Consider the following 25,849-nt stretch of genomic DNA (forward strand, 5'->3'; position numbering starts at 1 on the left):
TCAAGGATAGTAGCTCAAGAATCAAAGGAAGCTATTTCTGAGAAGGAGCCTCCTGCGATCTTCCAAACTCTTCCTGATGGCCTACTGTGTGCCCGGCTCTGGCCTTAGTGCTGTGAAGGCAGAGTGGGGGGTAGGGCAACACAAAATACTTGGCTTAGCCAACCTTGTTTCTGTTCTTTAGGGAAATGATGACTTGGTTGGCTGGGGGTCACAGGTAAATTAAATGGGCCCAGATAAAAGAAGAGAGCGCAAGAAAGCCGAGGAGGACAGAACAGACACATCAGCAAAGCAATCTTACTTCTGCAGGTCTTCTCATCCGAGTTGAGGATGTAGCCTTGCTTGCACCTGCAGACATATGAGCCCGGCGTGTTGATGCAGAAGTGGGCGCAGTTATGTTCCAGGATGCTGCACATGTGGACCGCTGAAAGGGAAGAGGTGGAACGTTAGAGCAACAATGATGCCTTCTCTAACTTCATCCTCCGGCAAACAGTCATCCAGAAGCTACACAGTGAAGGAGCAAGCATGACCCAGAGAAACAAGCTGCAGGCCCTGCCCTCAAGGGGGGTTTACAGCCTTTGGTGGACAAGACAGTTCTACATAAATGCCATCGTCAGTAAGTTAAGAGATTGGGATTGGCATTTATACACTACCATGTGTAAAATAGATAGCTAGTGGGAACCTGCTAGAAAGCACAGGAAGCTCAGCTCTGTGCTCTGTGATGACCTTGATGGGTGAGTTGGGAGGGGGTTCAGAGAAAGGGCCAAAAGGGAGGGAATATATGTATACATATGGGGCTTCCCAGGCAGTACTAGTGGAAAAGCACCTGCCTGCCAGTGCAGGAGAGGTAAAAGATGCAGGTTCAATCCCTGGGTTTGGAAGATCCCCTGGAGGAGGGCACGGCAACCCACTCAGTATTCTTGCCTGGAGAATCCCATGGTCAGAGGAGCCCGGCAGACTACAGTCTATGGGGTTGTAAAGAGCAAAGAAGCGACTTTGCACTTCGTATGTGGCTGATTCACTTCTTTGTACAGCAGAAACTAGCACCACATTGTAAAGCAATTATACTCCAATAAAAAAAAAAATGTATAGATAGAGGGCCATGGAGGGTCAAAGGGAAATGAAGTTAGGCTGAGTCATATGAAATTGTTGATATCCAACTAAAAATAGGGGCTTCCCAACTGGCTCAGGGGTAAAGAATCTGCCTGCCAACGCAGGAGACGAAAGTTCGATTCCTGAGTGGGAAAGATCCCCTAGAGAAGGAAATGGCAACCCACTCCAGTATTCTTGCCTGGAAAATCCCATGGACAGAGAAGCCTAGCGGGCTACAGTCTATGGAATTGCAAAAAAGTCGGACACAACTTAGCAACTAAAAAATACAACAACAACTAAAAACAGGTCAAAAGTGACCATAGGTCACTGTCATAAGGCAGAAATTTCACAGTTCAATTAATAATATCCAATTAGTGAGCAGAGGGTTTACTGATACCAGAAGGGGGTTTGGCTAGTATATGGATTTTTCATAGGCAGAAATGGGCATGGAGGAAAAGTTATTAGTTAAATGAGGATGTAATAAAGATCATCAGAGTCTCAGGCTCATCAATCCCAAGAATAATGTAATTTTTAATAGGCAAAAGTATTATAAAAATTTTGGAGTAAAAAAATGCATTCATATGTTTCCATAATCTTTATGTCTCAATTTTAAAATATTTCCGCATTTAGTTTCTGAAGTACCTCAGCTTTCAGATTCATCAATTCTTGCATAAGTCTGTCCAGAGCTCACAAAAATTCTTATTGTTTTTTACACCTTAAATTTATTACTTGGCTTCATATAATTCAACCTGAACATATTTAAAATTAACAAGCATCAGTATAAACAGAGTACAAGTTATGCAAATGTTCTCATAAACAAAAAGGATGTCCATGCGTAGAAATTTATTTTTATAAAGCTAAAACAGAAGAGACTTTCAAAAGCTAAGAACAGTCTCCTTAACCCTGTGTTGGAAAACTCAGCTTCTGATGAAATCAATGGCATATCCTAAGTATATGTCCCTTTACTTCAAAGTAAGAAACATGGTGGGCAGTAAATGAAGGTAAAACTTTTTTATTTCATAAGAATACAATTTAGAATGATTGTGATTGTTCTGAGTTTACAATTGTCTGTGTTTTAATCCCTAAGATATAAATAACACTAAGTGCATGCTACAGAGAAGGCAATGGCACCCCACTCCAGTACTCTTGCCTGGAAAATCCCATGGACGGAGGAGCCTGGAGGGCTGCAGTCCATGTGGTCGCTAAGAGTCAGACACGACTGAGCGACTTCACTTTCGCTTTTCACTTTCATGCATTGGAGAAGGAAATGGCAACCCACTCCAGTGTTCTTGCCTGGAGACTCCCAGGGACGAGGGAGCCTGGTGGGCTGCCGTCTATGGGGTCGCACAGAGTCGGACACGACTGAAGCGACTTAGCAGCAGCAGCAGCATGCTAAGTCGCTTCAGTCTTGTCCGGCTCTTTGCAACCCTATGGACTGTAGCCCGCCAGGCTCCTCTGTCCATGGGATTTTTCAGGTAAAAATACTGGAGTGGGGAGCCATGCCCTCCTCCAGGGGATCTCCCCAACCCAGAGACTGAATCGGTGTCTCCTGTCTCCTGCATTGGCAAGTGGGTTCTTTACCACTGGTGCCACCTGGTAAGCCCATAAATAACATTAGGAAAGCTTCTAGATTAAAATCAGTCATTTTTACTTCAGTGTGAAAGAAATATCTGGGGATTTTTCTATTTTTTTATTTTGGCTGTGCCGAGTCTTAGTTGTGGCACATGGGATCTCGCATGGCATGTGAACTCTTAGCTGTGCACGTGGGATCTGGTTTCCTGACCAGGATGGAACCCAGGCCCCCTGCATTGGGAGCCCGATGCTCATGCCTTGGACCACCCCAGAAGTCCTGAAATATCTGTTTTTGTGACCATCAGCAATTTTCTTAACTTTTTTAGTATTAAATGGGAATAAAAATAGTACTAACTTCATAAGGACCTTGTAAGGGTTAAAGAAATTAAGATGGTAAAGTGCTTAGAACACTGCCCAGTGGAATGTTTGATGTGCATTAACTGTATGTAGCAAAGGAGAAGTGTGGCTGACTTTTATTTCACATGCTTGGGTTCATCCTATATATATTCGTCTTCAACTTGGCTTTTCACTCAACATTAATAACAGATTCTATCTCTACTGACATATGCTCTCTTTCATGGAATCTAAGATCCGTCCAGTTTCTGGAGATGTTCAGATGTGAAGACACAGACAGTTGGTCCTAATTATTCACGGATTCCATATTTGCAAATTTGCCTACTTGCAAGAATTTATTTGTAACCCTAAAATCAGTATTCACAGTGTTTTCATCATCATTTAAGGACACGTGCAGAGCGATGAAAAATGTAAGTTGCCTGATGCACTCGCTCCCACCTGTAGCTGCACAGGCGATGCCCTGCCCTCTTGTTTCTGCTCTCAGGCTGGGAACAAGTGTCCTTTTCAAGGTCTGTTAGGTGCCACACCTTTTGTGTTTCTGTGCTTTCTGTTGGTGATTTTGCTGTTTAGGATGACCCAAGCATAGTGCTGAAGTGCTGGTGTTTGCTGAAGTGAAGTGTGTCTGGTGTTCCAAAGTGCGAGAAGGCTGTGAGGTGCCTTTCAGAGAAAATGTGTGTTTAATAAACTTCATCCAGGCAGAGTGATAGTGTTGTTGGCTGTGAGTTCAATGTTAATGAATCCACAATATATAAATAAGTGAAAGTCACTCAGTGGTGTCCGACTCTTTGCGACCCCATGGGCTATACACTCCATGGAATTCTCCAGGCCAGAGTACTGGAGTGGGTAGCCTTTCCCTTCTCCAGGGCATCTTCCCAACCCAGGGATTGAACCCAGGTCTCCCGCATCGCAGGCAGATTCTTTACCAGGTAAGCCACAAGGGAAGTCCTTATGGTGTCTTTAAACAGAAACATACATAAAACAAGACAATGTATTGATCAGTCGACAACAATGCTGGACCAGAGGCTCAGAGGAACCTAATCCTGTATTTCCTCTAGGAGCAGCGGTTCATACTTAGTAATTCAGTATTCACCAGGCTTTACAGAACATCATTACCAAGAATACTGAGAATCAACTGTACACCCTAGATTTGATCAAGTACATTGCTGGTAGGTCACCTTCAGTCACGTCCGACTCTTTGCGACCCCATGGACTGTAGCCCTCCAGGCTCCTCTGTCCATGGGATTTCCCAGGCAGGAATACTGGCGTGGGGTGCCGTTTCCTTCTCCAGGGGATCTTCCCGACCCAGAGATCGAACCTGCGTCTCCTGCACTGGCAGGCAGGTTCTTTACCTCTAGTGCCACCTGGGAAGCAGGTGATCAAGTACATTAGGTCTGGTTTATTCCTTTTAATTGCTTTATCCATTGGTCATATGACTATGCCTCATTTTATTTAGCCATTTCCCCAACCAGTCCACATTTTCACTTTCCCAATGGTGTGATAAGCATTCTCAAACACATCACCTTGAGCACATGTGCAACTGTTTCTCTAGAACTGGGTCCTGCTTTAAACAGATATCACCTAATTGCCTTGTAAGGTAGCCCATACCATCAATGCATGACAGTAATGATTCCCACTTCCTCCAAACTTTAGCTCTCAGGATTATCAAACATGAAGTTTTGACAGGGAAAAATCATTATCCTGTTTTTAATTTGCATTTACTTTGCACCCTGGAAAGCTTTCTTCTTTTCCAGGCTGCTGGCGTCAAATTACCCACGGACACAGAGGTGGTTCTTGTGCAACTCTCAGCGTGTCATGATTCTCCTCTGTAATGAAGGAAATCTGAAGTCTAGGCAACCAGCAACACAGCCGCTGTCCACTGGTGCAAGGCCCAGGTGATGAGCCTGCTGCCTGACTTCTCACGGAGACCCTGACAGGATTATTTAGATGGGACACACGAGGCAGAGAAAATAACCTCTCAGCTACAGACAGCATAGCGGATGACTTCTGCGAACAGACGAAAGCCAAGCTTCACCAGGACCTTGCATGAATTCCTTAATTTCCCTGAGCTCTACTTTCTTCACTTGTCGAATAGGGAAATTAAAAGAACTACTGCATAAGGTTTGGAGTGACAGCTTGTTACTCAGGCTTGTTTTGGCTATGTACTATAAAAGAAATTGGAACCAGGAATTCGGTGTAATGGTAAGAGCACTGGATTAGAAGCCAGAAGACCTCTGCTCCAGTTTCCCTCTGCCTAGAACAAGTGAGGGACGTTCAGGTAAGTTGGGGAGCTCTCTCTGACTTATTTCTTCACCTGTAGAATAAAGGCATGTCTGGTGTCTAGGGGCCTTCAGTACGGACATTTGTGTTTTTTAGAAGCTGTCCTTCCTTCTCATTCTAAATGTGTGATGACAGGGGCAGCTATGTGTTGGTGTGAGGCAGTCCCACTCCTGGCCACTGTTGAGTGTACAGGGTTTGAGAATTGGAGTCTTTTCTTGGCATTTAGGCACAAGAATTGAGGAAACGGGGGCTTATACCAAGGGCAAGCATATCTGAGGGCTGACAGGGTACATGCTGTCTGCCCAGGGAACCAGATAAATCCAAGGGGAAGCAGAGAGTGGCGATGGAAGCAAAGCTGGACTGTCATCACTACCCTTCTTGTTTCCAGTGAGTAATATAATGCAATCTCCTCTCTTCTAAAGCTAGCCCAAGCTGAATATCTATTACTTTCAACCAAAAGAATCCCAAATGTTTTTACTAAGGTCGTATAAAAATTCTCCATCTCTGAAATTCTATAGGTATGTGAATATAGGTAGGAATGAATGATCCTAAGAGCATCTGACCCTAGTGCCTTCCTCTCCCAGGGGACGAGCCTTTGTGACGTGACCGGAGAGAGGGGGATTGTCCTGCCTCCTACAGTGGCCTACGGGGGTCTTACACCTCGAAGGCCTTGTAGGTTGAAGCTGGAACAAGGCTTTGAGTTCAGCAGAAAGAATCACTAATAAGCAGACTAAGTCATTGGCAGGATTGGATTTTGGATTTTTTTTAACTAGTAAGTCTGAACATTCATAAATGTTTATTAATGGATGTGTGATTGACCAAAGGAATGATCAAAGCAGGGGTGGGCTGACTGGGGGTCTTGAACTATTACTGGGTATGGAAAGTCAAGGTATGTAGAAGTCGATCTGGCCTCCCACTGAAGGAGAGCTTTGAAGGGCTGCAGTAAGTGTGAGCTTTATCCAGGTGGGTTGATGAGAGATGTGTCTTAGGAACACTGTCGAGTGACTGAGTACTCAGTTGTGTCTGACTCTTTGTGATCCCATGGACTGTAGCCCACCAGGCTCCTCTGTCCATGGAATTTTGCAGGCAAGACTACTGGAGTGAGTTGCCATTTCCTACTCCGAGGGATCTTGCCGCCCCAGGGATCAAAACTGAATCTGGAATCTCCCGCACTGGCAGGCAGATTCTTTACCAATGTGCCACCAGAGAAGCCCAGGAACACTATTAGGGCCTTCAACCGTGCCTGGGTAAGGTGGGGCTCTTAGGGTAGGAATGACCAACCTCCAGGCTTTAAATACCTGGCTAAGCTGATAAAGCTGAGGCCAAGAGGTTAATTAAAAACAGCCCTGGGAATTCCCTGGTGGCCCAGGGGTTGGGACTCTGTGCTATCACTGCTGAGGGCTTGGCTGCAATCCTGGGTCGGGGAACTAAGATCTTGCGAGTGGCTTGGTGCAGCCAAAAGCAAAAACGAAAAGAAAACAGACAGCCCTACCCAGGTTACAATTTGTCAGAAGGCTCAGGATAGACATGCATTTTTCAGCCTCTAAATTCAGTGTCCTCTCTCACTGGGTGGCAAAAACGTTGGGCCTCAGCACGGGTAGGTTTTGGTCACTTTGCAGACAGGGCCTCATTCACAGGGCACCAGGCCTCTAAGTTTCTCTTGGCAGTCTGAGAATGCAACCTCAGGAGGCCCCCGCTGCCCCTGCCCTCAGCTGTGGCTGGTATAGGGATTCACTGCCAGTGCGTACAAAGCCACCGCTGTGCCCAAGTTCATGTCCACACCAGTGAGCACCAGAGCCAGGACTCCCAGTCAAGGTCAGACCTTCGAATTGTACAATAAAAGTGTCTGCTTTCATCATACCTGGAGACACCTTGTCTCTCCCAATCCACAGATCCAGCCGCGATTTTCACTTCCGCCCAAAGCACACCAGCCTTAGCCCATCTTCCCTCTGAAGTCTCTTCTCCACGTCTATTTTGACCTCTGTGTCCCTGCCGAGCCTGTCGTTTAGCACTTCTCAAGTTGTGGGTTGTGTCTCCTTCAGATCAGATCAGTCGCTCAGTCTTGTCCGACTCTTTGCGACCCCATGAATTGCAGCACGCCAGGCCTCCCTGTCCATCACCAACTCCCAGAGTTCACTGAGACTCACGTCCATCGAGGCAGTGATGACATCCAGCCATCTCATCCTCTGTCGTCCCCTTCTCCTCTTGCCCTCAATCCCTCCCAACATTAGAGTCTTTTCCAATGAGTCAACTCTTCCCATGAGGTGGCCAAAGTACTGGAGTTTCAGCTTTAGCATCAGTCCTTCCAAAGAAATCCCAGGGCTGATCTCCTTCAGAATGGACTGGTTGGATCTCCTTGCAGTCCAAGGGACTCTCAAGAGTCTTCTCCAACACCACAGTTCAAAAGCATCAATTTTTTGGTGCTCAGCCTTCTTCACAGTCCAACTCTCACGTCTATACATGACCACAGGAAAAACCATAGCCTTGACTAGACGAACCTTTGTTGGCAAAGTAATGTCTCTGCTTTTGAATATGCTATCTAGGTTGGTCATAACTTTCCTTCCAAGGAGTAAGCGTCTTTTAATTTCATGGCTGCAGTCACCATCTGTAGTGATTTTGGAGCCCAGAAAAATCAAGTCTGACACTGTTTCCACTGTTTCCCCATCTATTTCCCATGAAGTGGTGGGACCGGATGCCATGATCTTCGTTTTCTGAATGTTGAGCTTTAAGCCAACTTTTTCACTCTCCACTTTCACTTTCATCAAGAGGCTTTTGAGTTCCTCTTCACTTTCTGCCATAAGGGTGGTGTCATCTGCATATCTGAGGTGATTGATATTTCTCCCGGCAATCTTGATTCCAGCTTGTGCTTCTTCCAGCCCAGAGTTTCTCATGATGTACTCTGCATATAAGTTAAATAAACAGGGTGACAATATACAGCCTTGACGAACTCCTTTTCCTATTTGGAACCAGTCTGTTGTTCCATGTCCAGTTCTGTTACTTCCTGACCTGCATACAAATTTTTCAAGAGGCAGGTCACGTGGTCTGGTACTCCCATCTCTTTCAGAATTTTCCACAGTTTATTGTGATCCACACAGTCAAAGGCTTTGGTAAGTCAATAAAGCAGAAACAGATGCTTTTCTGGAACTCTCTTGCTTTTTCCATGATCCAGCGGATGTTGGCAATTTGATCTCTGGTTCCTGTGCCTTTTCTACAACCAGCTTGAACATCAGGAAGTTCACAGTTCAGATATTGCTGAAGCCTGGCTTGGAGAATTTTGAGCATTACTTTACTAGCGTGTGAGATGAGTGCAATTGTGTGGTAGTTTGAGCATTCTTTGGCATTGCCTTTCTTTGGGATTGGAATGAAAACTGACCTTTTCCAGTCCTGTGGCGGCTGCGACGGGCGCGCTAAAGCGCAGCTGAGAGGAGCCACCCCACGTCCGAGGTCAGGGGCAGAAGCCGGGAGGACCCCATGCCCGAAGGGCGGCAGCCAAGAGGAATTACCCCACGTCGGAGGTCAGGGGCAGCGGCAGAGAGTACCAGACTGCGACAGCGCAGGAACAGCCGAGAAGAGCTACCCCGCGTCTGAGGTCAGTGGGGGCTGCCGAGAGGAGATACCCAGCATCCGAGGTCAGGGGCGGCAACGAGAGGAGTTACCCTGTGTCCGAGGCCAAGGGCAGCGGCCGGGAGGAGATACCCCACGTCCAAGGAGCTGTGGCTGCGAAGGCGCAGGAGGGCCTAGAGGAGGCCCTCCCACGTTGAAGGTCAGGAAGGGCGGCGGTGAGGAGATACCCCTCGTCCAAGGTAAGGAGCAATGGCTGCGCTTTGCTGGAGCAGCCGTGAAGAGATACCCCACGCCCAAGGTAAGAGAAACCCAAGTAAGACGGTAGGTGTTGCAAGAGAGCATCAGAGGGCAAACACACTGAAACCATACTCACAGAAAACTAGTCAATCTAATCACACTAGGACCACAGCCTTGTCTAACTCAATGAAACTAAGCCATGCCCGTGGGGCAACCCAAGATGGGCGGGTCATGGTGGAGAGGTCTGACAGAACATGGTCCACTGGAGAAGGGAATGGCAAACCACTTCAGTATTCTTGCCTTGAGAACCCCATGAACAGTATGAACAGTATGTGTCTCCTTAGACGTCATGAAATTAACAGAGACTCTGGACTCGTTTTTTTTTTGTTGTTGTTGTTTTTGTTTTTAAATGAAAGAGAAAAAAACCATTAAAAATATCATTCTTTTCCTTGCAATCACCCTTCCTACACATTCTATCCAATAAACTGCCATTCACCTTTCACATCCATGTAGCACATTGTGGTTAAGATGTAGGTTCTGAGCCAGGATGCCTGCGTTCACACCTCAGCTCTACCATTGAATGCTGTGTGACCTTGGTCAAGTTACTGAATGTCTCTGGGTCTCTGTTTCTGCTGTAAAATGAGAACTATGGGAGCATCCACTTTACAGGTTTGTTGTGAGAATAAAAGCTATCGTCATTATGATCTCCTCTTTAAAGTTCTCTTGGACTCCCTAGGCAGAACCAGACATTCTGTGCTCAGAGGTCCCCCAGTGCCAGGTGACTTCCCAGGGTCTCTGAAGTGTACACTTCATACAGCAAATGTCCTGTTTATCTGCGATAAGAGCATTTTCCCACCATCCTGAAACCCTCGGGCCTGGCAGGTGGAGGGTAAGTGCTCTGGAACCAGAGAGACTCCAACTCTGCCACTTGAAACTGCTTATCCTTTCTAAGCCTCAGTTTCTACTTCTGTAAAATGGGGTAATAGTAGTACCTGCTTCACAGGGCTGTTATAAGTATTCAGTCAAATAACATATGGAAAGTACCTAGCCTAGGACAAAATTAGCTGTAATTATACTATCAGAGTGTAGTTCAGTAAATGTTTAAGGAACAAACGAGATTTCCAAAACCCCAGAGAACTGCCATCTGAAACAGAAGACACTCATCACTGTTGTCTGAGGACTGGAGGGCAGGTCAAAGCCAAGGCCATCTGCCTACCCTGCTGGTCCTCTGTGTGTTTGACTGTAATCACACACACCACGGTGCACATGGAACAGGACTCTACAGCTTATAATGCCATCTGTTCATGCATCTATGCTCTGCAGGTAAAATCCCCATTTTACAGATGTGCTCAGCATCTGCACAGTTGGCAGGGGGGGTCATTGAGACAGCCCCCTCCCCACAAAGGCTTCCCATCCAACTCCAAGGTGAATGTCAACCTCAGAGCTGGTGGACCTAGCATGGCTGGACTGTGCAGATGCTGCTCACAGAAAACCATTTACCTTAAAAGAGGAATGTCTACCTCCCAATGCAAAGAGAGGTGAAACAAGCAAGAGGTTTGGAAGCAGAACGCCCACCGCCCCCCATCTCTTGGCTGCTTGTTCTTGGGGAATCCATTTAACAAGTTTACAGTCCTATAAAAGAGAGGGATAGTACCGTGCCACCTCCCCAGATTCTTGTGAGGATCAAGTGTGAAAACACAAGAGAAAGAGCTTTGTAAATGTTAGTTATTGCGATCTTTACTGCACAGTTGACAAAGAGGCCCAGGGGCCCCCTTAACCTTTCAAGACAGTTGACAGGTCTGCTCAGTGGAGCCCTGCGATGTGGAGATTCAGGAGCTGGCCTTCTGCAGGGTGGGAAGAGGGATTCAGTTGCTGGGCCCTGGTGAATGAATGAATGGCATAATACTGATGTTCTCTTAGAGCTCTTACAGAAAAGAGGTGGATAGCCAAACTGTCTTTTAGTTTTGCTGCCTGGTCAAAAAGCAGAGAGAAGGCTCTTCTACGAGCAAGTTCACAACCTCACCCTCGTCATATTACCTTTCCCTTCGCGGCTCAATTCAGGGCGCTTAGAGAAGATCTCCTCCATTAACATTTATCCAAGACAAATGAATAAACCTGTCAAAGCTGTTAAAGGACCAATTTCTTTCTTTCTTTTTTTAATATTTCCAGGAAAGGGGGAGCATAAATTCTGCAGAAGTCATTTAAAGTCATAAACCTTAAAAATGTTTGCAGTGCATTCTATTGGGTGAAGTTTTCCAGGTGACTCAGGCCACGGCACGCCGTAGCGGCCCAGACCCTCTGCGGCGCCAGGGAAATGGCACTTCTGAATATTTTCCAAGTGACATTGCAGAGCGAAAGGTTCTTTTTCCTTCATGGCATTGATTTTTCAAGTAAACCTTTTGATTTTGGAGTAAAAAATCAATGGGCTCTCTGCTTTTTGAAGTCAGTTTTCAGTAGAGAACTTTAAAGACACATCAAAAGCACACTGTTCTTCCTTCCTGAGGCTTTGATGGGGTGGGGCAGGGGAGAGGTGATAGAGGGACTTTTTCACATTCTGAGAAGTAGTCCAAAGGTTCCCGCTCCTGGGGAGTCAGAGATGAGTCTGGCCAATAAGGTCAATCTCCACTCAGACTCCAGGGAAATACTAGTCATCTCAGAATAGACTTGCTTTTGTTTTCCCATCAAAGAAGCAAGGCAGTTGGAGGGGACAGAGGCCACTGGGGGTGGCCAGGCAGGACTGAACACTGTTTTACCAGGTCAGGAGGCTTGTCCCATTTCCAGGGACCAGCGTAGAGCCTGCATTGCCACCCCGGGCCCCTGCCCTTCTGGAGGAAGAAAGGACGAGAAGACAGTGGCAGAAGCTGGAGACCGAGAAGAGGACAAGCTGACCTTCTGGGAGAGCTGAAACAGGAGCTCGGCTTGGATGGCTCCTGGGAGGAGTCTGGCAAGAAAGGGAGAGTAGGGTTGGAAAGCAAGAAGGGGGAGAAGACCTCTAATGCAGAATAAGGCAGCTCAAGGACTTGGGGAGCCATGACCTTGCAGAAGTTGGGAGGCACCTGCATCCTATCAAGTGAGGGGGCACCAGGGGCACGTCTTGCCCCCCACCCCCATACACTACTAGGCTTCTCTCTGGGTTGAGAAAACATCCAGAGCTAGCACCACTGTAGAGCAAAAATGCCTGGTATTCCACGCCGTCCAAGGAGAAGTTAAATTTTTCCCATTTTCATGCTTACTCCAACTCATGAATTCCAACCTAGGTAATGCCAGGCCAATCCAAGGTGCTGGAGGAAAACGTCCCCTCCCTACTCTGACTCATTAAGCAGCTTGAGTATAAATGTCCTTTCCCCAGGGAAATCTCCCTGAGCCCCTGGCCTAGGTCAGGTCCTGCCCTGAATTCTTCCCCCATTTACACTTACAACTACAGTTAATTACTTATTTGTAAATTGCATCCTTAATGAGCGTCCTTGGCCAGAGTGTGAGCCCCAAGAGAACACTGTGTCTTATCTCGACCTTTGCTAAAGACCCCTTGCCAGCACAGTACTTGGGACCAGGTAGCACAGAATGAACCCGGGAAGGTGAATGACCTCATCCCAACGATGCCCCGAGAAGAGCCACAGAGGAGCAGGACTTACTGCACAACTTCTTCTGGAACACTGAGGTCAGCGTCTCAATCTGGCTGAAGTTGGCCACCAGGAAGACGTGGTCCTCGTGGGGCTCGCTCCCAATGGCCTTCAGCGTGTTGAAGTCCACCTGGCCCACACCGATGGCAAAGATCAGGATGCCTGTGTCCCGGGCTTTTGCGGCCACCTCGGCCACCGAGTCCTGGGGCCTCCCATCAGTCACGATCATTATGACCCGAGGCACATTCTCCCTCAGGGGCCGGGCCCCCTCTGCTTCCGAGAAGGCGATGTTCAGGGCGTACTGGATGGCCAGCCCCGTCATGGTGCCCGTGGACAGATGCCGCATCCTCTTGACGGCACGCTCCACCTCGGACTTCCTCTTGAAGGTCTTGAGGGAGAACTCGTTCTTGACCGTGCTGCCATACTGGAGCAGACCCACACGGGTGACGTCAGGGCCAATGTCCAAGAACTGCAAGATGTCCACAATGAACTCCTTGACCTTTGCGTAGTCGTGGGTGTTGACGCTGCGTGAGCTGTCGATGATAAAGACCACGTCCGCTCGCTTGTTCTCACAGGCGCTCCCTGGGGAAAAGGGGGGAGGGCAAACATATCATAAGAGCATTGAGCATAAATATCCGACTATATATAAGTTATCAAGGAAGATCAAACCGGTCCATCCTAAAGGAAATCAGTCCTGAATATTCATTGGAAGGACTGATGCTGAAGTTGAAGCTCCAGTACTTTGGCCACCTGATGCAAAGAGCCAACTCATTAGAAAAGACCCTGATGCTGGGAAGATTGAAGGCAGGAGAAGAAGGCAATGACAAAGGATAAGATGGTTGGATGGCATCACTGACCCAATGGACATGAGTTTGAGCAAGCTCTGGGAGATGGTGAAGGACAGGGAAGCCTGGCGTGCTGCAGTCCACGTGGCCTGCAAAGAGCTGGACACGACCGAGTGACTGAACAACAACAACAATAAATTATCAACAGATAGTCAACAAAGACCTCCTGTATACCACAGGGAACTATTTTCAATATTTTGTAATATAAGGAAAGAGAATCTGGAGAAGTTATATATATCTGCATAACTGAATTGCTGAGCTATATACCTGAAATTAACATATCACAAGTCAAATATACTTCAATTAAAAATAAGTAAAATAAGATTGTTAAGGACCCAATGCAGGTTGGAAATCCTAGGGCCAGGGGTCACCTTTCAAATCTTCATCATTTTCTTCACTCAGGAAGGTTGTAAGGATGCATATGTGTTTGACCGGGTGATCATGAATATTGGCAGCAAACAAGATACTATTTCTTTTTACAAAAGAAGTGAACTTCAGCTTCTAGAAAGTTATCAATGTAGTTTTTAGGTGGGCAAACATTTGAGCAGCATCAAAATTACTTTGTTATTTACTGCACAGCACATTAGCTTGGCGGGATACTGCAGGAAGTATAGAAGATGCTTAGGGCAGGGACCAAAGTCAAGGAGTTTACAGTCTACCTGGGGAGACTTAACTAATGGAAAAAGGAAAGAATAACTAGTATGACAGTGTGTGGTGCAGATGCTAGGTGTTCAGAGAACAGGGATATTAGTGGGCTGGGGTCAAGGAGATGGGACACAAGCTGGCTTTACAGATGTATAGTGTCTGGACTGTGGGAAGGAACACGTGCAGAGGAGGCCATGAACAAAAGCCCAAGATGGCATGAATACAGCAGACAGTAGAGTGAGTGTTGAAGGCACTGCTAAGAGTTATGGATAGGAATGAAGTTGGAGGGGTAGCTTGAAGTCAGTTACAAAAAGACTTTAAATTCAGATTGAAAAAAAAATAATAATAAATTCAGATTGAAATTTGTACTGATACCACAGCTGATGGGCATAATATGATTAGCATTATATTATGTAACTTATCTCTCCTGCAGGGAAGTTATGTAATAAAAGGTCAATTGAATGGGCCAGAAGTTTGTGGAGAGGATATGGACAAAGCAACCCTCATACATGGTTGGTGGGAATGTAAACTGGTGCAGGCTCTGTGGAAAGCACTATGGAGGTTCCTCACAAAACTAGGAAGAGAACTACCATATGACCCAGCAATTCTGCTCCCACATATTTATCTGAAGAAAAAACCAAAAACACTAATTCAAAAAGAGGCACCCCAATGTTCATAGCAGCATTATTTCTAACTGCCAAGATAAGGAAGCAACCCAAGTGTCCATGAACAGATGAATGGATAAAGAAGACATGCTATATATAATCAATGAAATATTAGTCATAAAAAAAGAATGAAATATTGCCATTTGTGACAACATGAATGAACCTCGAGGGTATTATGCTAAGTGAAATAAGTCAGACGGAGAAAGACAAACTGCTATCATTTATATGTGAAACCTAAAAAATAAAACTAGTGAATAAAACAAGAAACAGTTCTCTATAGAGAACAAACTAGCAGTTACCAGTGGGGACAGGGAAGGGGTGGGGCAATACACCAGTTAGGGATTAAGAAGTACAAACTTCTATGCATAAAATAAGCTACAAGGATATATCGTACAACGGAGGGAATATAGTCAATGTTTTATTTTATTTATTTCTGCCTTGCAACGAAACTTTCAGAATCCTAGTTCCCTGACCAGGGATTAAACCTGTGCTCTAGGCAGTGAAAGCAGAGTTCCAACTGCTAGACTGCCAGGCAATTCCCCAATACTTTATAATGACTATAAATGGAGGTTAACCTTTAAAACCTGCGAATCACGATGTTCACACCTGTAACTTATATTGTACATCAATTATACCTCAGTTTTTTTTTAAAAAAAGAAAAAGGTCAGTTGAGTCGGGTAGGGGTGTGCAGTGTGGACAATCCAGACCATTGCTGCACTAATCCGGTTGAGAAGGAAACAATCTGAACCAGGGGTAGGAGGCTGGCAGGCGGGGGCAGCAGTGGAAATGGAGATGGTACAAGCCAAGAAACATTCAGCAAAGGGCACAGTTAAGCTGGAAAAAAGGCAAGTGTTGGAGTCTCTCCGTTACCAGCACAATTGCCATGCTTACTCCTCCAGTGCTGAAGCAAGAAGGCATTCTGGAAAGAGAATGAGATGAGAGGCCTCCTGCCCCAGAGGGTGGAGGTGGAGGCTGGGCGTTCCTCCTGGAATTTCTCCGATGTTCTAAGCCACGGCCTCCAGCCTCTCTCCCCTTCCTCCCTCCCTTTCCCAGACTTCCCGCTGGTAAATCCCAATTTGACAGGGATTAGAAGAGGGATCTCAAATGCCTGCCCTAAATCCCAATCAGCGCAGCTGCAAGAAAGAGGGAGAAAGCCAAAAATGAAGCAGTGAGCCCAGTCATTGAAATGACAAGTGGGAAAGGCCAGTGAGGTCACCCTGTCCAGGCCAGCCTGCCAGGCCCTGCCTCTCCCCTGAGCGCCTGCACAGACACACCTCGTGCATTGCAGCCTCACACGCCTAACAATTTTAGGGGCAGAAGCACACACCCCCCACCCCTCAGACCAGCATCACGGCAGAAAGCCGACCTTCGGGGGCATTCACACATACCACTGGGGCCTGGGTGAATTTAAGGTGAGTTTCTCAAACCAGAGCCTCCAGAAACTGCCTTTGAGGACCCAGGGATAAGATCAGTATCGACCCTGACATTTTAACATCTTGACTCCAGACAGCTTTCATCACTATGGTCTCCTGTGGTTTCCAGAACAAGCTCTGAAGAGCAAGGGAACCATATCTGTTGGATAGATGAGAGCATGAAGGTGTTGAGAGTTTGAAAATCTCTTACAATTTAGGAACAGAAAAACTCTGTGGAGGACAACACCTCACTGAGGCTCTGAGGATTAGCTGCGGGTAAAGAACTGAGTCTTGGGCTCAGCAGGTGGGACCCCCCCCTCAATATGTGGGAGCTTCACAGGCAGGCTCTGCTCTACCCACACCACCCCCCCCCTCCTTCCTCAGTCCTCCCTGTGCCAGGCTCCGGCTGGGGAGGGGCAGGGTGGCCATGGACAGCTGTGTACCTGCCCAAGGAAGCGCAAGGGCCTGAAATCCAGTCCAGTCCTGAGCCCCAGGGGCTGCGTCCACTTGGGAGGCCCCTGGAGGGGGTGCCATTCTCTAATTTCCGTGAGAAGTGTCTGTGGTCTAGCATGTGGCCCTGGGTCCAGGCAACACGTGACAAACCTCCGGGCACTGAGGCTGGACACCCACCCCCTGCTCTACCAGCTTCAGTCTGAACTGACTACAGGGAGAACAGGACCCAGTGATCTCCACCTGCTCAGAAGGACTGGAACCAGCCTGGACCCGGCCACGCGGGAGGATATTAATGAAAGACTCCTTGGAAGGGAGGGTGGCATGGAGACGGCACACTGGCTCCCTAAGAACGCTCTTCCTCTGGAAGCAGGGGTCCCCTTGGGACTGGGATTCTTCCTGTGGGTCTTGGTCCCTGTGCATCCCAGCAAGCAACACAATCAGTTTAAAGGGGATTCTGGAAGTTGCCCAAGGAATGATGTGCTCCACTGGACTCCTTCCCATCAAAACAAATGAGGAGTTTTTCACAACGCCTGGCATTCACAAAATCACATCAGAGGTTCGAAACGGTGTTGGAGGGACCCTCCAAGGAGCTGTGACTGAGAGTTGAAAACAGCAAGTTCTGGCAGCCCGAGTGACCAACTTTCTCCTGGACGTCTCCTCCGGTCCCTTGAGAGCTCAGAGACATAGCTTCTGCAGCCTGTCCCGGAAAGGGCCGGTTCAGTGGGCCTCAGACTCGAGGTGTCTCCCAATTCCCTGAAGGACTTGTTAAAAACTAAGGTCTGTGAGCCTCACTTCCAGAGTTTCTGATTCTGTAGGTATAGGCTGGCACCTGAAAATATGCATTTCCAGCAGGTTCCTGTGTGAAGTCGATGTCACTGGTCCAAGGACCACACTCTGTGAAACCATGAGTGTAGGACCTAGAGAGATTTCTGGAGAAAGGAAGTTTTGGTAAGTCTTGACCTCATGTCTTACTGTGGATTACCCAATGTGGGAAACTGGTCATCTCTGCAGCCATGCAGTGGGGATACAGTTTAAGCCTTGAGTCAACGTTTGTAGAATTAAGCGGAATTCCCGGTGATGGAGCAAGGCTTCAGGTGGAAGGGACTGAGTCAGAACCGGCAGTTCAAGGAGATGGACTCAAATCAGAGTCAAAAAGTGCTAGAGCAGGTCTCAGTTCAGTCAGTTCAGTGGCTCAGTCGTGTCCGACTCTTTGAGACCCCATGGACTCCAGCACTCCAGGCTTCCCTGTCCATCACCAACTCCTGGAGCTTACTCAAACTCATGTCCATTGAGTCAGTGATGCCATCCAACCATCTCATCCTCTGTCATCCCCTTCTCCTCAGGTCTAGGTCCTGCTGAGTCCAGGACTCAAATCTTTGCCACTTTATGAGGGAACACAGTCACTTTCTAACTTTTGGTCCAGGAACTCACAGACTAATAAAGTCTTAGAGCTGGAAGGATCTATATAGAGTCCAAGTTATTCACCTTACAGAAGGGAAAACTGAGGCTCAGAGAGGTGACTCCACCTCCACGAGGCCCCAGGGCTCACGAGGGTCGGGCCTGGGACCATCCAGGTGCCTTCTCCCCACTTCGTGGCGGGTCCCTGGGAAAAGTCTCGATACCACTGGCACTGCAATATGAGCGCTTTGTAAATACTCAAGGACATTCTGAAATATTTGCCTTCACAGTTTCTTCACCCAGGAACTGATGTTTCTGGAAACATCTCCTCTGTGTGTGCTCCTCTCACATATCAGTTCTGATAAACAGCATCCCTGTCTAATTAGCCCAAGAGAAGAACACACAATCTTCCATCTCGCCTTTCACTGTAGACTTTCTGCAGCAGTTGGAAGAGGGTATCTGGGCACATCATAAAACACCATACCCCGAACCAAAAAGTGACGGTCTAAGCCTTGTAAACAGTACTTCCAGTTCTGTCAGCTCGACTCCACAGCCTACTCACTGGGCAAACGAGTGTCTCTTCCCCCTGCAGAGAAGGTGAACCTGAGCCAGAACAATTTGAAGCCACATTCCCACCCCAGCAGGATTACAGTGTGCAGCCCTGAAACCATCTCCTTCCTCTCAGGACTGTAGATTTGTTGCTAATCGGTCTCCCTTGCCGTGGCTAAATTCAATTATAGCCATGTAATTGTACAGCAAATATTTGGTACCATCTGCCCAGAGAGGTCAGGGCATGTTTGGAGAAGGAAGGTATGTGAATCTCCGTGATGGGGGTAAAATAATTTCATCCAGACACTGAAAGGGGCTCTGTGAAACAGCAACATTTCTCTAATGCTGGAGAAAGTGGCCGTGAGCCAAGAGCTAAAACTGTTCTTGTTACTAGGACTAACCAGAGGGGCTTCTTTAATTCCCAAGAGTAACCAGAAACACTATGGAACATGATTCAAAGGTCACAAATGCTTAGTGAAACAAGCAAATGCAGGCTTGCCCTGTGACCTCAGGGCAAGCCCAGCCCATGTCACTTTCCATCCATGTGGTCTATCGCCTCCCCTTCACCTTTTTTGCCCTCAGTCTCATCTTCTGTGAAATGAGGATAATACCTCACAGGGCTATCGTGAAACTCAAAAGATAATATAACAACAATTTATGGCTACTGTTTATTGGATACCTAAAAGTACTTGACTTGTTCTGAGTACTTTTACACGGAATGACTTATTCTTCACACCCAACTTAGCAGGTAGGTACTATTCCCATTTTACAGATGAGAACAGTGAGTCTAGAAAGGTTAAATGCCTAGATTAGGGTCTCATACTTAGAAAGTAGAAGGGCCAGGATCTGAACCCTACTCCATAGCCCATGCTCTTAACCACCAAGCAATGCTCAGAAAGGATTCTGTCTTTTTAGATCTGCCCTTCCCAGAACACTCAAGATGTACCAGAACAGCACTGGCTCTCTGAGGTCAGTTTTTTCCTTCCCTGGAATCAGGGCCTGAAACTATGGCCCGAACTTGCCTGCCTCCTGCCAAGTGCTTTCCCCCTGCTAAATGCCTATTTGTAATTTTTTTTTTAATAAAATGATGAAAACAGATGCTTGCCTCCCTGAAGAGCAGCATCTCAGTAAATGAAGCTGCTAGTTGTTCACATTCTCCTGTGTTTGACAAGTGCCTCCTGTGAGATCTGGAGAAGCAGGGCCCTGGGGGAGATAGAAAGTCAAGGTCACTGGCCTTTGATGGGCTGTGGGGAACAAGAGAAACATGACCTGGATCACAGGCAAATGGCCAAGGTGGGGTGGAGAAGGGAGACAGATTTCAGAAAATGTGGTGCTTCCTAACAATTCCCAGCAAAGTTCCCACAAGTAGGTGGTGTGTGGGCACTTGAAAAAAAGAACTGTGGGGACTTCCCTGGTGATCCAGTGGCAGAGAGTCTGCCTTGCAATGCAGGGGACTCAGGCTCAATCCCTGGTCGGAGCTGGCTCCCACACACCACCGAGCAACTAAGCCCACGTGCTGCAACTACTGAAGACCGAGCCATAAGTAGAGAGGCTGTGCACCGCAACAAAAAGTGCTGCATGATGCAATGACGGTCCCGAGAGCCGCAACTAAGGTCTGACACAGCCAAAAGAAATAAATTTTTTTTTTTAAAAAAAGAACTTTAAAAAAGGAATGATACAAGGGGGAAAATGGAGTAATTTCTAGGACAGCACAAGAGTGAATGGACAAGGGCACCGGAATAGGATTTCCAGGTGGCATTAAAGGCCAACTTGAGGGCAGCGAGCATGAAACTGAAGGGACACTGATAGCATGGTTGTGTGCTTTGCTCCGGCTGCGCTTGGCTACATGGGTACAGGAGGAAAGCAGGAGGAAGTTGATATAACCAGGGTTCTCGTGCAGCCAAGAGTTGGTGGATCAGGAAAGCAACAAAGGTAGGTGACAGAGCAGCTGTAAGGTTTCCCATGAAATTAAGCTGGGGGAATATGAAGTAGAAGATAGGAAGGGGTGAAGGGCAGAGAGGAAGCAGTGGGGTCAATGGATTGAAAGTCTAGATAAGGTCAGAGACTGTTGAAGTTGGAATCCTAGAAGGGGTGAGCTGAGGGGAAATAGGAGGCTTAAATGGAGATTATGAAGGAACTGCAGTTATTGTAATCACAGGGGCAGGAGTATGATAAGAGAGGTCACTGGCTCAGATACGGTGGAGGACAAGAATACTCCAGGAACGATCCCTCGAAGAAGGGAGCATTCATGTGGATACTGAAATCACCAAAAATTTTAAGAGTAATGTTGGAGACAGTGGCAGTGAGCCAAGAGCTAAAGCTCTTCTTATTATTAGGACTTTAATTCCCAAGAGTAACCAGAAACACCATGAAACATGATTCAGAGGTCACAATGGGACAGAGGAAAAACTAGCTCACCAAGAGTTTCAAAGGGAGAAAAGCAGTTTTATGATTAGAGAAAGTGGGGGTGGGGGCCTGAGGGGGAGGGAGAACTTGATGATTATGAACCAGAAGGAGATTGAAAAGGGGGAAAATGCACAATTTATGTTTTTATTCCTAGATGGGATAGATCAGGAGACTCAGAGGATATTTATAGTTTGGATCTCAACAAGGCAATTAATTGACTCCAGTGAGAAAGAAGGGGCTTCCCTGGTGGCTCAGAGGTAAAGAATTCACCTGCCAATGCAGGAGACGCAGGTTGAATCCCTGGGTCGGGAAGATTCCCTGGAGAAGGAAATGGCAGCCCACTCTAGTATTCTTGCTGGGATAATCCCATGGACAGAGGAGCCTGGTGGGCTACAGTCCGTGGGGTCGCACAGAGTTGGACATGACTGAAGCAACTGAGCGTGTGTGTGTGCGCACACACACACACAGTGGGGAAGAAATGCAGATTCCACACATCCAGACCAGTTAGGGAGAACACTTAAGTAGAGCCAATCTTTGAACAAATATTTAGTGAGGACCTATTGTGTGTCAGGCTCTGAGAACAGAATGAAGGGAAGACTCCCAATTGTGAATAGCAGGCATAGAGACAAATAATAATAGAAATGAATAAAATAGGCAGACAAAAAAGGTAAACAAAGGGCTCAGAGTGAGAGGGAGAGCGTGACTGGCCATCTTTGGTGTGGGTACCCAGGCTCTAAGGCAGGCTCAGCAAAGGCCCCCTTTTCCTCCCTTGTCCCTGGCAGACATTACTAATCAATTCCTGTCCTCTCCCACTCAGCCTGGACTCAGCTCAGGATACCATTAACACTGCCCTGCAAATAATGGAATCTTTTTGCCAACCTGGTTCCAGAGTCCGGGGGGCCTCTGCAACAAAGCCTGAAGTGTTCAATTTTATTCACTTCTAAGAAACCGAATAAAGGTAAGTTAGCTAACCGTACTTTTGAGACATTATCTGATAATTAGTGCTAACTTACTACTTTTCAATGAGAAATAAAAAGGGTGGCCATGTAGACGATGTGCACACAAACTTCTAGATAAAGACACACTTGGGATGGAGGGCTGCTGTAGGCATGGGGTCAGGGCAAAGGAAATAGAAATGTCCTAAGAAATGGTCTCCTCAGACTATACAGGTGGTGTGTATTCTCCATTATAAGAATATAAAATAGCACATTGGAATTCAGGAAATTGCATCCCATAAGCATTTAGGCTGTGTGTATTGAACTAGATGGGCTTAACAAATACAGACAGATTGAGAGAAAGGACTACCTTGTAACACCCACCATTACACTCAATGAGCGCCTGCTCACGGACGCCTGAGGAGTGGCTCCTGCGGCTACCTCGTGTGTTCTGTCCCCATGAGCCTACAAACTGTGACCAGCCCTGAGGTTTACAGGTGATTTTATGGATATTTCAGAGGCAGTTTGGAGCACCTTTGATTTTTGCTCCCAGTGAGACTTAGCTTGTAAGTGCCCTGTAGGGCACTTGACTGGGGCATGGTGGTCCTTGGCCGAGGCTGAAAGGACTACATTTCAATTCTTCCCTTCCCTTATTCCCTTATTAGTCAGTCAGCAGCTGCTGAGTTACCTCACGCCAGCCATTTTACAATGCAGTTGATGAGCCATGGCTTTCTCCGAATCAATCACGTTCCACTCACATCTCCCTAAAGAACCCCTGGGGAGTGATCTGAAAAGTTTATTATATTATAATAGGGAGACACCCTGGACTTCTTAATGGGATTGAAGACATATCGTAGACTCATTAGCAAATCACTCCCCACTTGGTAACATTTTCCACACCATTTTCCAAATTCTGGGGGCATTTGTGGTTCTCTGTACACCACTACACACAATGTTGGAAGGAATCGGTAAAAAGCTGAATAACAGAGTCAGGGCCAGAAAGGATTTCTGAGGGCTGGAATAATGAGTCAAAACTAACAGGAGGAAATCTAAGTGGTATAAATGTCAAATCCTGCACATAAAGTTCAAAAAATCAACTGTATAAACCACAGAAAGGAGACAACCGGATTGACAGCCAGTCTCATGATAAAATCTCCAGCCTGGAGAGCAAATCCCAAGCCTCGCACATGGACCCCAAGAACCCCAGCCCCCTCCCCTTGCACTAATCCATTCCAGCCTCAGAATCGAAGCTCAGCCACAGGAGTCCTCTCAGCACAACATCCCTCACCCCCTCCCCACAACCCAGTGCCTGGAGTGGGGGGCCGGGGGGCTTACAAAACGAAACCAATTTGTCCAGACAGCCATTTTCTCTGCTCACTCCCATTAGATCCCTCTCCAGACCTTAAGGCCCCATCATCTCAGCAATGGCTTTCCTGAATGGGAGATAAGAGAGACTCTCCCAACAAACGGACCTTACTCTTCCCCTCTTTATAGCAGAACTTTCCTCTGAATAAATATTTTGGTGAGTTTCATCAGTCACAGTAGCTCAATTTGGCAGTTGTGAGTTCTCAGTATAAACCAGCTCAGGATGCTGTCTCCTCAAAGCAATTTCTCCAACAGCCACCTTCCTAAGGGTCATTGACAGCAAGGTCATGGGAGAGTAAACTAATGAACTCTTGAGCCTCCTAGACCCGCCCACCTCACCTTGCCCTATACCTTAAACCCAAGCAATCTAATGGTCGGTATTGGGTTGGCCAAAAAAGTTTGTTCAGGCTTTTCCATAAGATGATATGGAAAACTCTAACAGACTTTTTTGGCCAACTCAGTAGTTCTTTATACACCATGCTCCTTCAAGTACCTCCTCAACTTAAGACTCAGCCCTGTGGTCACCTACATCTTAAGCATTCTCCTCCCAGCATCTCATGTATGGAGACAATGGCCACATGCTGCATCTTCTATAAATCCCTAGTACCCAGCAGAGTGCAACGCACATAGATGATCAGTTTGTCCTGGCTTCTTTTTGTCAATGCACCTATGTGGAGGGAGGTGTGGGAGAGCGAAAAGAGAAGTTGTAGACTCTCTTCTACTCAGTGGGCTGTGGCAGCTGGTCAGTGCAGGTACAATAAACACAGCCCACAGTGGGGACCCTCAATGTCCTGATCACATCAGAAGCACCTGGGGGTGCTTATTTAAAATGCTGAATCCTAGGCACCACCCTGCTGCTGCTAAGTTGCTCCAGTCGTGTCCGACTCTGTGCAACCCAACGGACGGCAGCCCACCAGGCTCCCCCGTCCCTGGGGTTCTCCAGGCAAGAACACTGGAGTGGGTTGCCATTTCCTTCTCCAATGCATGAAAGTGAACAGTGAAAGTGAAGTCGCTCAGTCGTGTCTGACTCTTAGCGACCCCGTGGACTGCAGCCTTCCAGGCTCCTCCGTCCATGGGACCCTCCAGGCAAGAGTACTGGAGTGGGGTGCCATTGCCCCTACACCCAGTGAATTAGAGTCTTTGAGGCTGAGGCCCAGGAATCTGCACTTAGACAATTGTTCCTGGTGATTCTTAGGTGCAGCGAATAAGACTCTGCCCCAAGGGGCATGTGAGCCTGAAAGACCATCAGAGAGGCCAGGGAGCAAGAATCCAGAAGAGACCACTTCCTATGCCCCAGCACCCTCCTCCCTCCCCAAGGCCAGGAACAATCTGGTAAATATGGAAACCTTACATCCTGTATTCCCTCGTGGGTTCCTTTGTTTTTTTTTTTTAATTAATTTATTTAAATTGGAGGATAATTACAACATTGTGGAAGTATTTGCCATACATCGACATGAATCAATCGTGGGTGCACATGTGCTCCCCCATCATGAGCCCCTCTCCTACCTCTCGTGGGTTCTGATCCATTGTGAGATCATGCACAGGTCAGTTGTCTCCTGGCTTTTGGTTAGACTCAGTAAAAGCAAAATAGGCACCATTATTATCTCTAACTTACAGTTGAGGGTGCTGAGTCTTAGAGAGGCTAAATGACAAGTCTGCTGGCATGAGGAGAATGAATGGTGGGGAGAAGAGATTTCACACCCTAGCCAGTCTGAGTCCAATGCCTGCATTTTTAGCCACTGCTTCCCATCAGGTGACCTAGCATGAAGTGTCTCTTCTGAACAGCAAAATGTCCCAGAGAAGAGCCTAATGAAGTTATCCTCCCAGTCACCAGTTAACACATTGATAGTGAAAGTGTCTGACTCTGCAACCCCATGGACTGTAACCCACCAGGGTCCTCTGTCCATGGGATTCTCTAGGCAAGAATACTGGAATGGGTTGCCATTTCCTTCTCCAGGGGATCTTTCTGACCCAGGGATTGAACCCAGGTCTCCCTCATTGCAGGCAGATTCTTTACCATTACTAAGATCATGGCATCCGATCCCATCACTCACGGCAAATAGATGGGGAAACAATGGAAACAGTGACAGACTTTATTTTCTCAGGCTCCAAAATCACTGCAGGTGGTGACTGCAGCCAGGAAATTAAAAGACACTTGCTCCTTGGAAGAAACCTAGACAGAGTATTAAAAAGCAGAGACATTACTTTGCTGACAAAGGTGTGTCTAATCAAAGCTATGGTTTTTCCAGTAGCCATGTATGGATGTGAGAATTGGACTATAAAGAAAGCCGAACACTGAAGAACTGATGCTTTTTAACTGTGGTGTTGGAGAAGACTCTTGAGAGTCCCTTGGACCACAAGGAGATCAAACCAGTCCATCCTAAAGGAAATCAATCCAGAATATTCATTGGAAGGACTGATGCTGAAGTTGAAGCTCCAATACTTTGACCACCTGATTCGGAG

General features: G+C 47.0%; 1 protein-coding gene across 2 annotated transcripts in view; it reads right to left on the reverse strand.

Annotated features, from left to right (window-relative positions):
* MATN2 (matrilin 2) overlaps positions 1-25,849 on the reverse strand; it is a 173,129-nt gene that overhangs the window by 105,792 nt on the left and 41,488 nt on the right. For both annotated transcript variants that reach the window (XM_027561473.1, XM_027561472.1), the window contains exons 3-4: positions 12,726-13,295; positions 299-421 (exon numbers count right to left, since the gene is read on the reverse strand). In XM_027561473.1, coding sequence (XP_027417274.1) covers positions 299-421; positions 12,726-13,295 — 693 coding nt within the window. The remainder of the gene's footprint in view (positions 1-298; positions 422-12,725; positions 13,296-25,849) is intronic.

Source organism: Bos indicus x Bos taurus, chromosome 14 (genome assembly GCF_003369695.1).
Source record: "Bos indicus x Bos taurus breed Angus x Brahman F1 hybrid chromosome 14, Bos_hybrid_MaternalHap_v2.0, whole genome shotgun sequence".
NCBI lineage: Eukaryota > Metazoa > Chordata > Mammalia > Artiodactyla > Bovidae > Bos > Bos indicus x Bos taurus.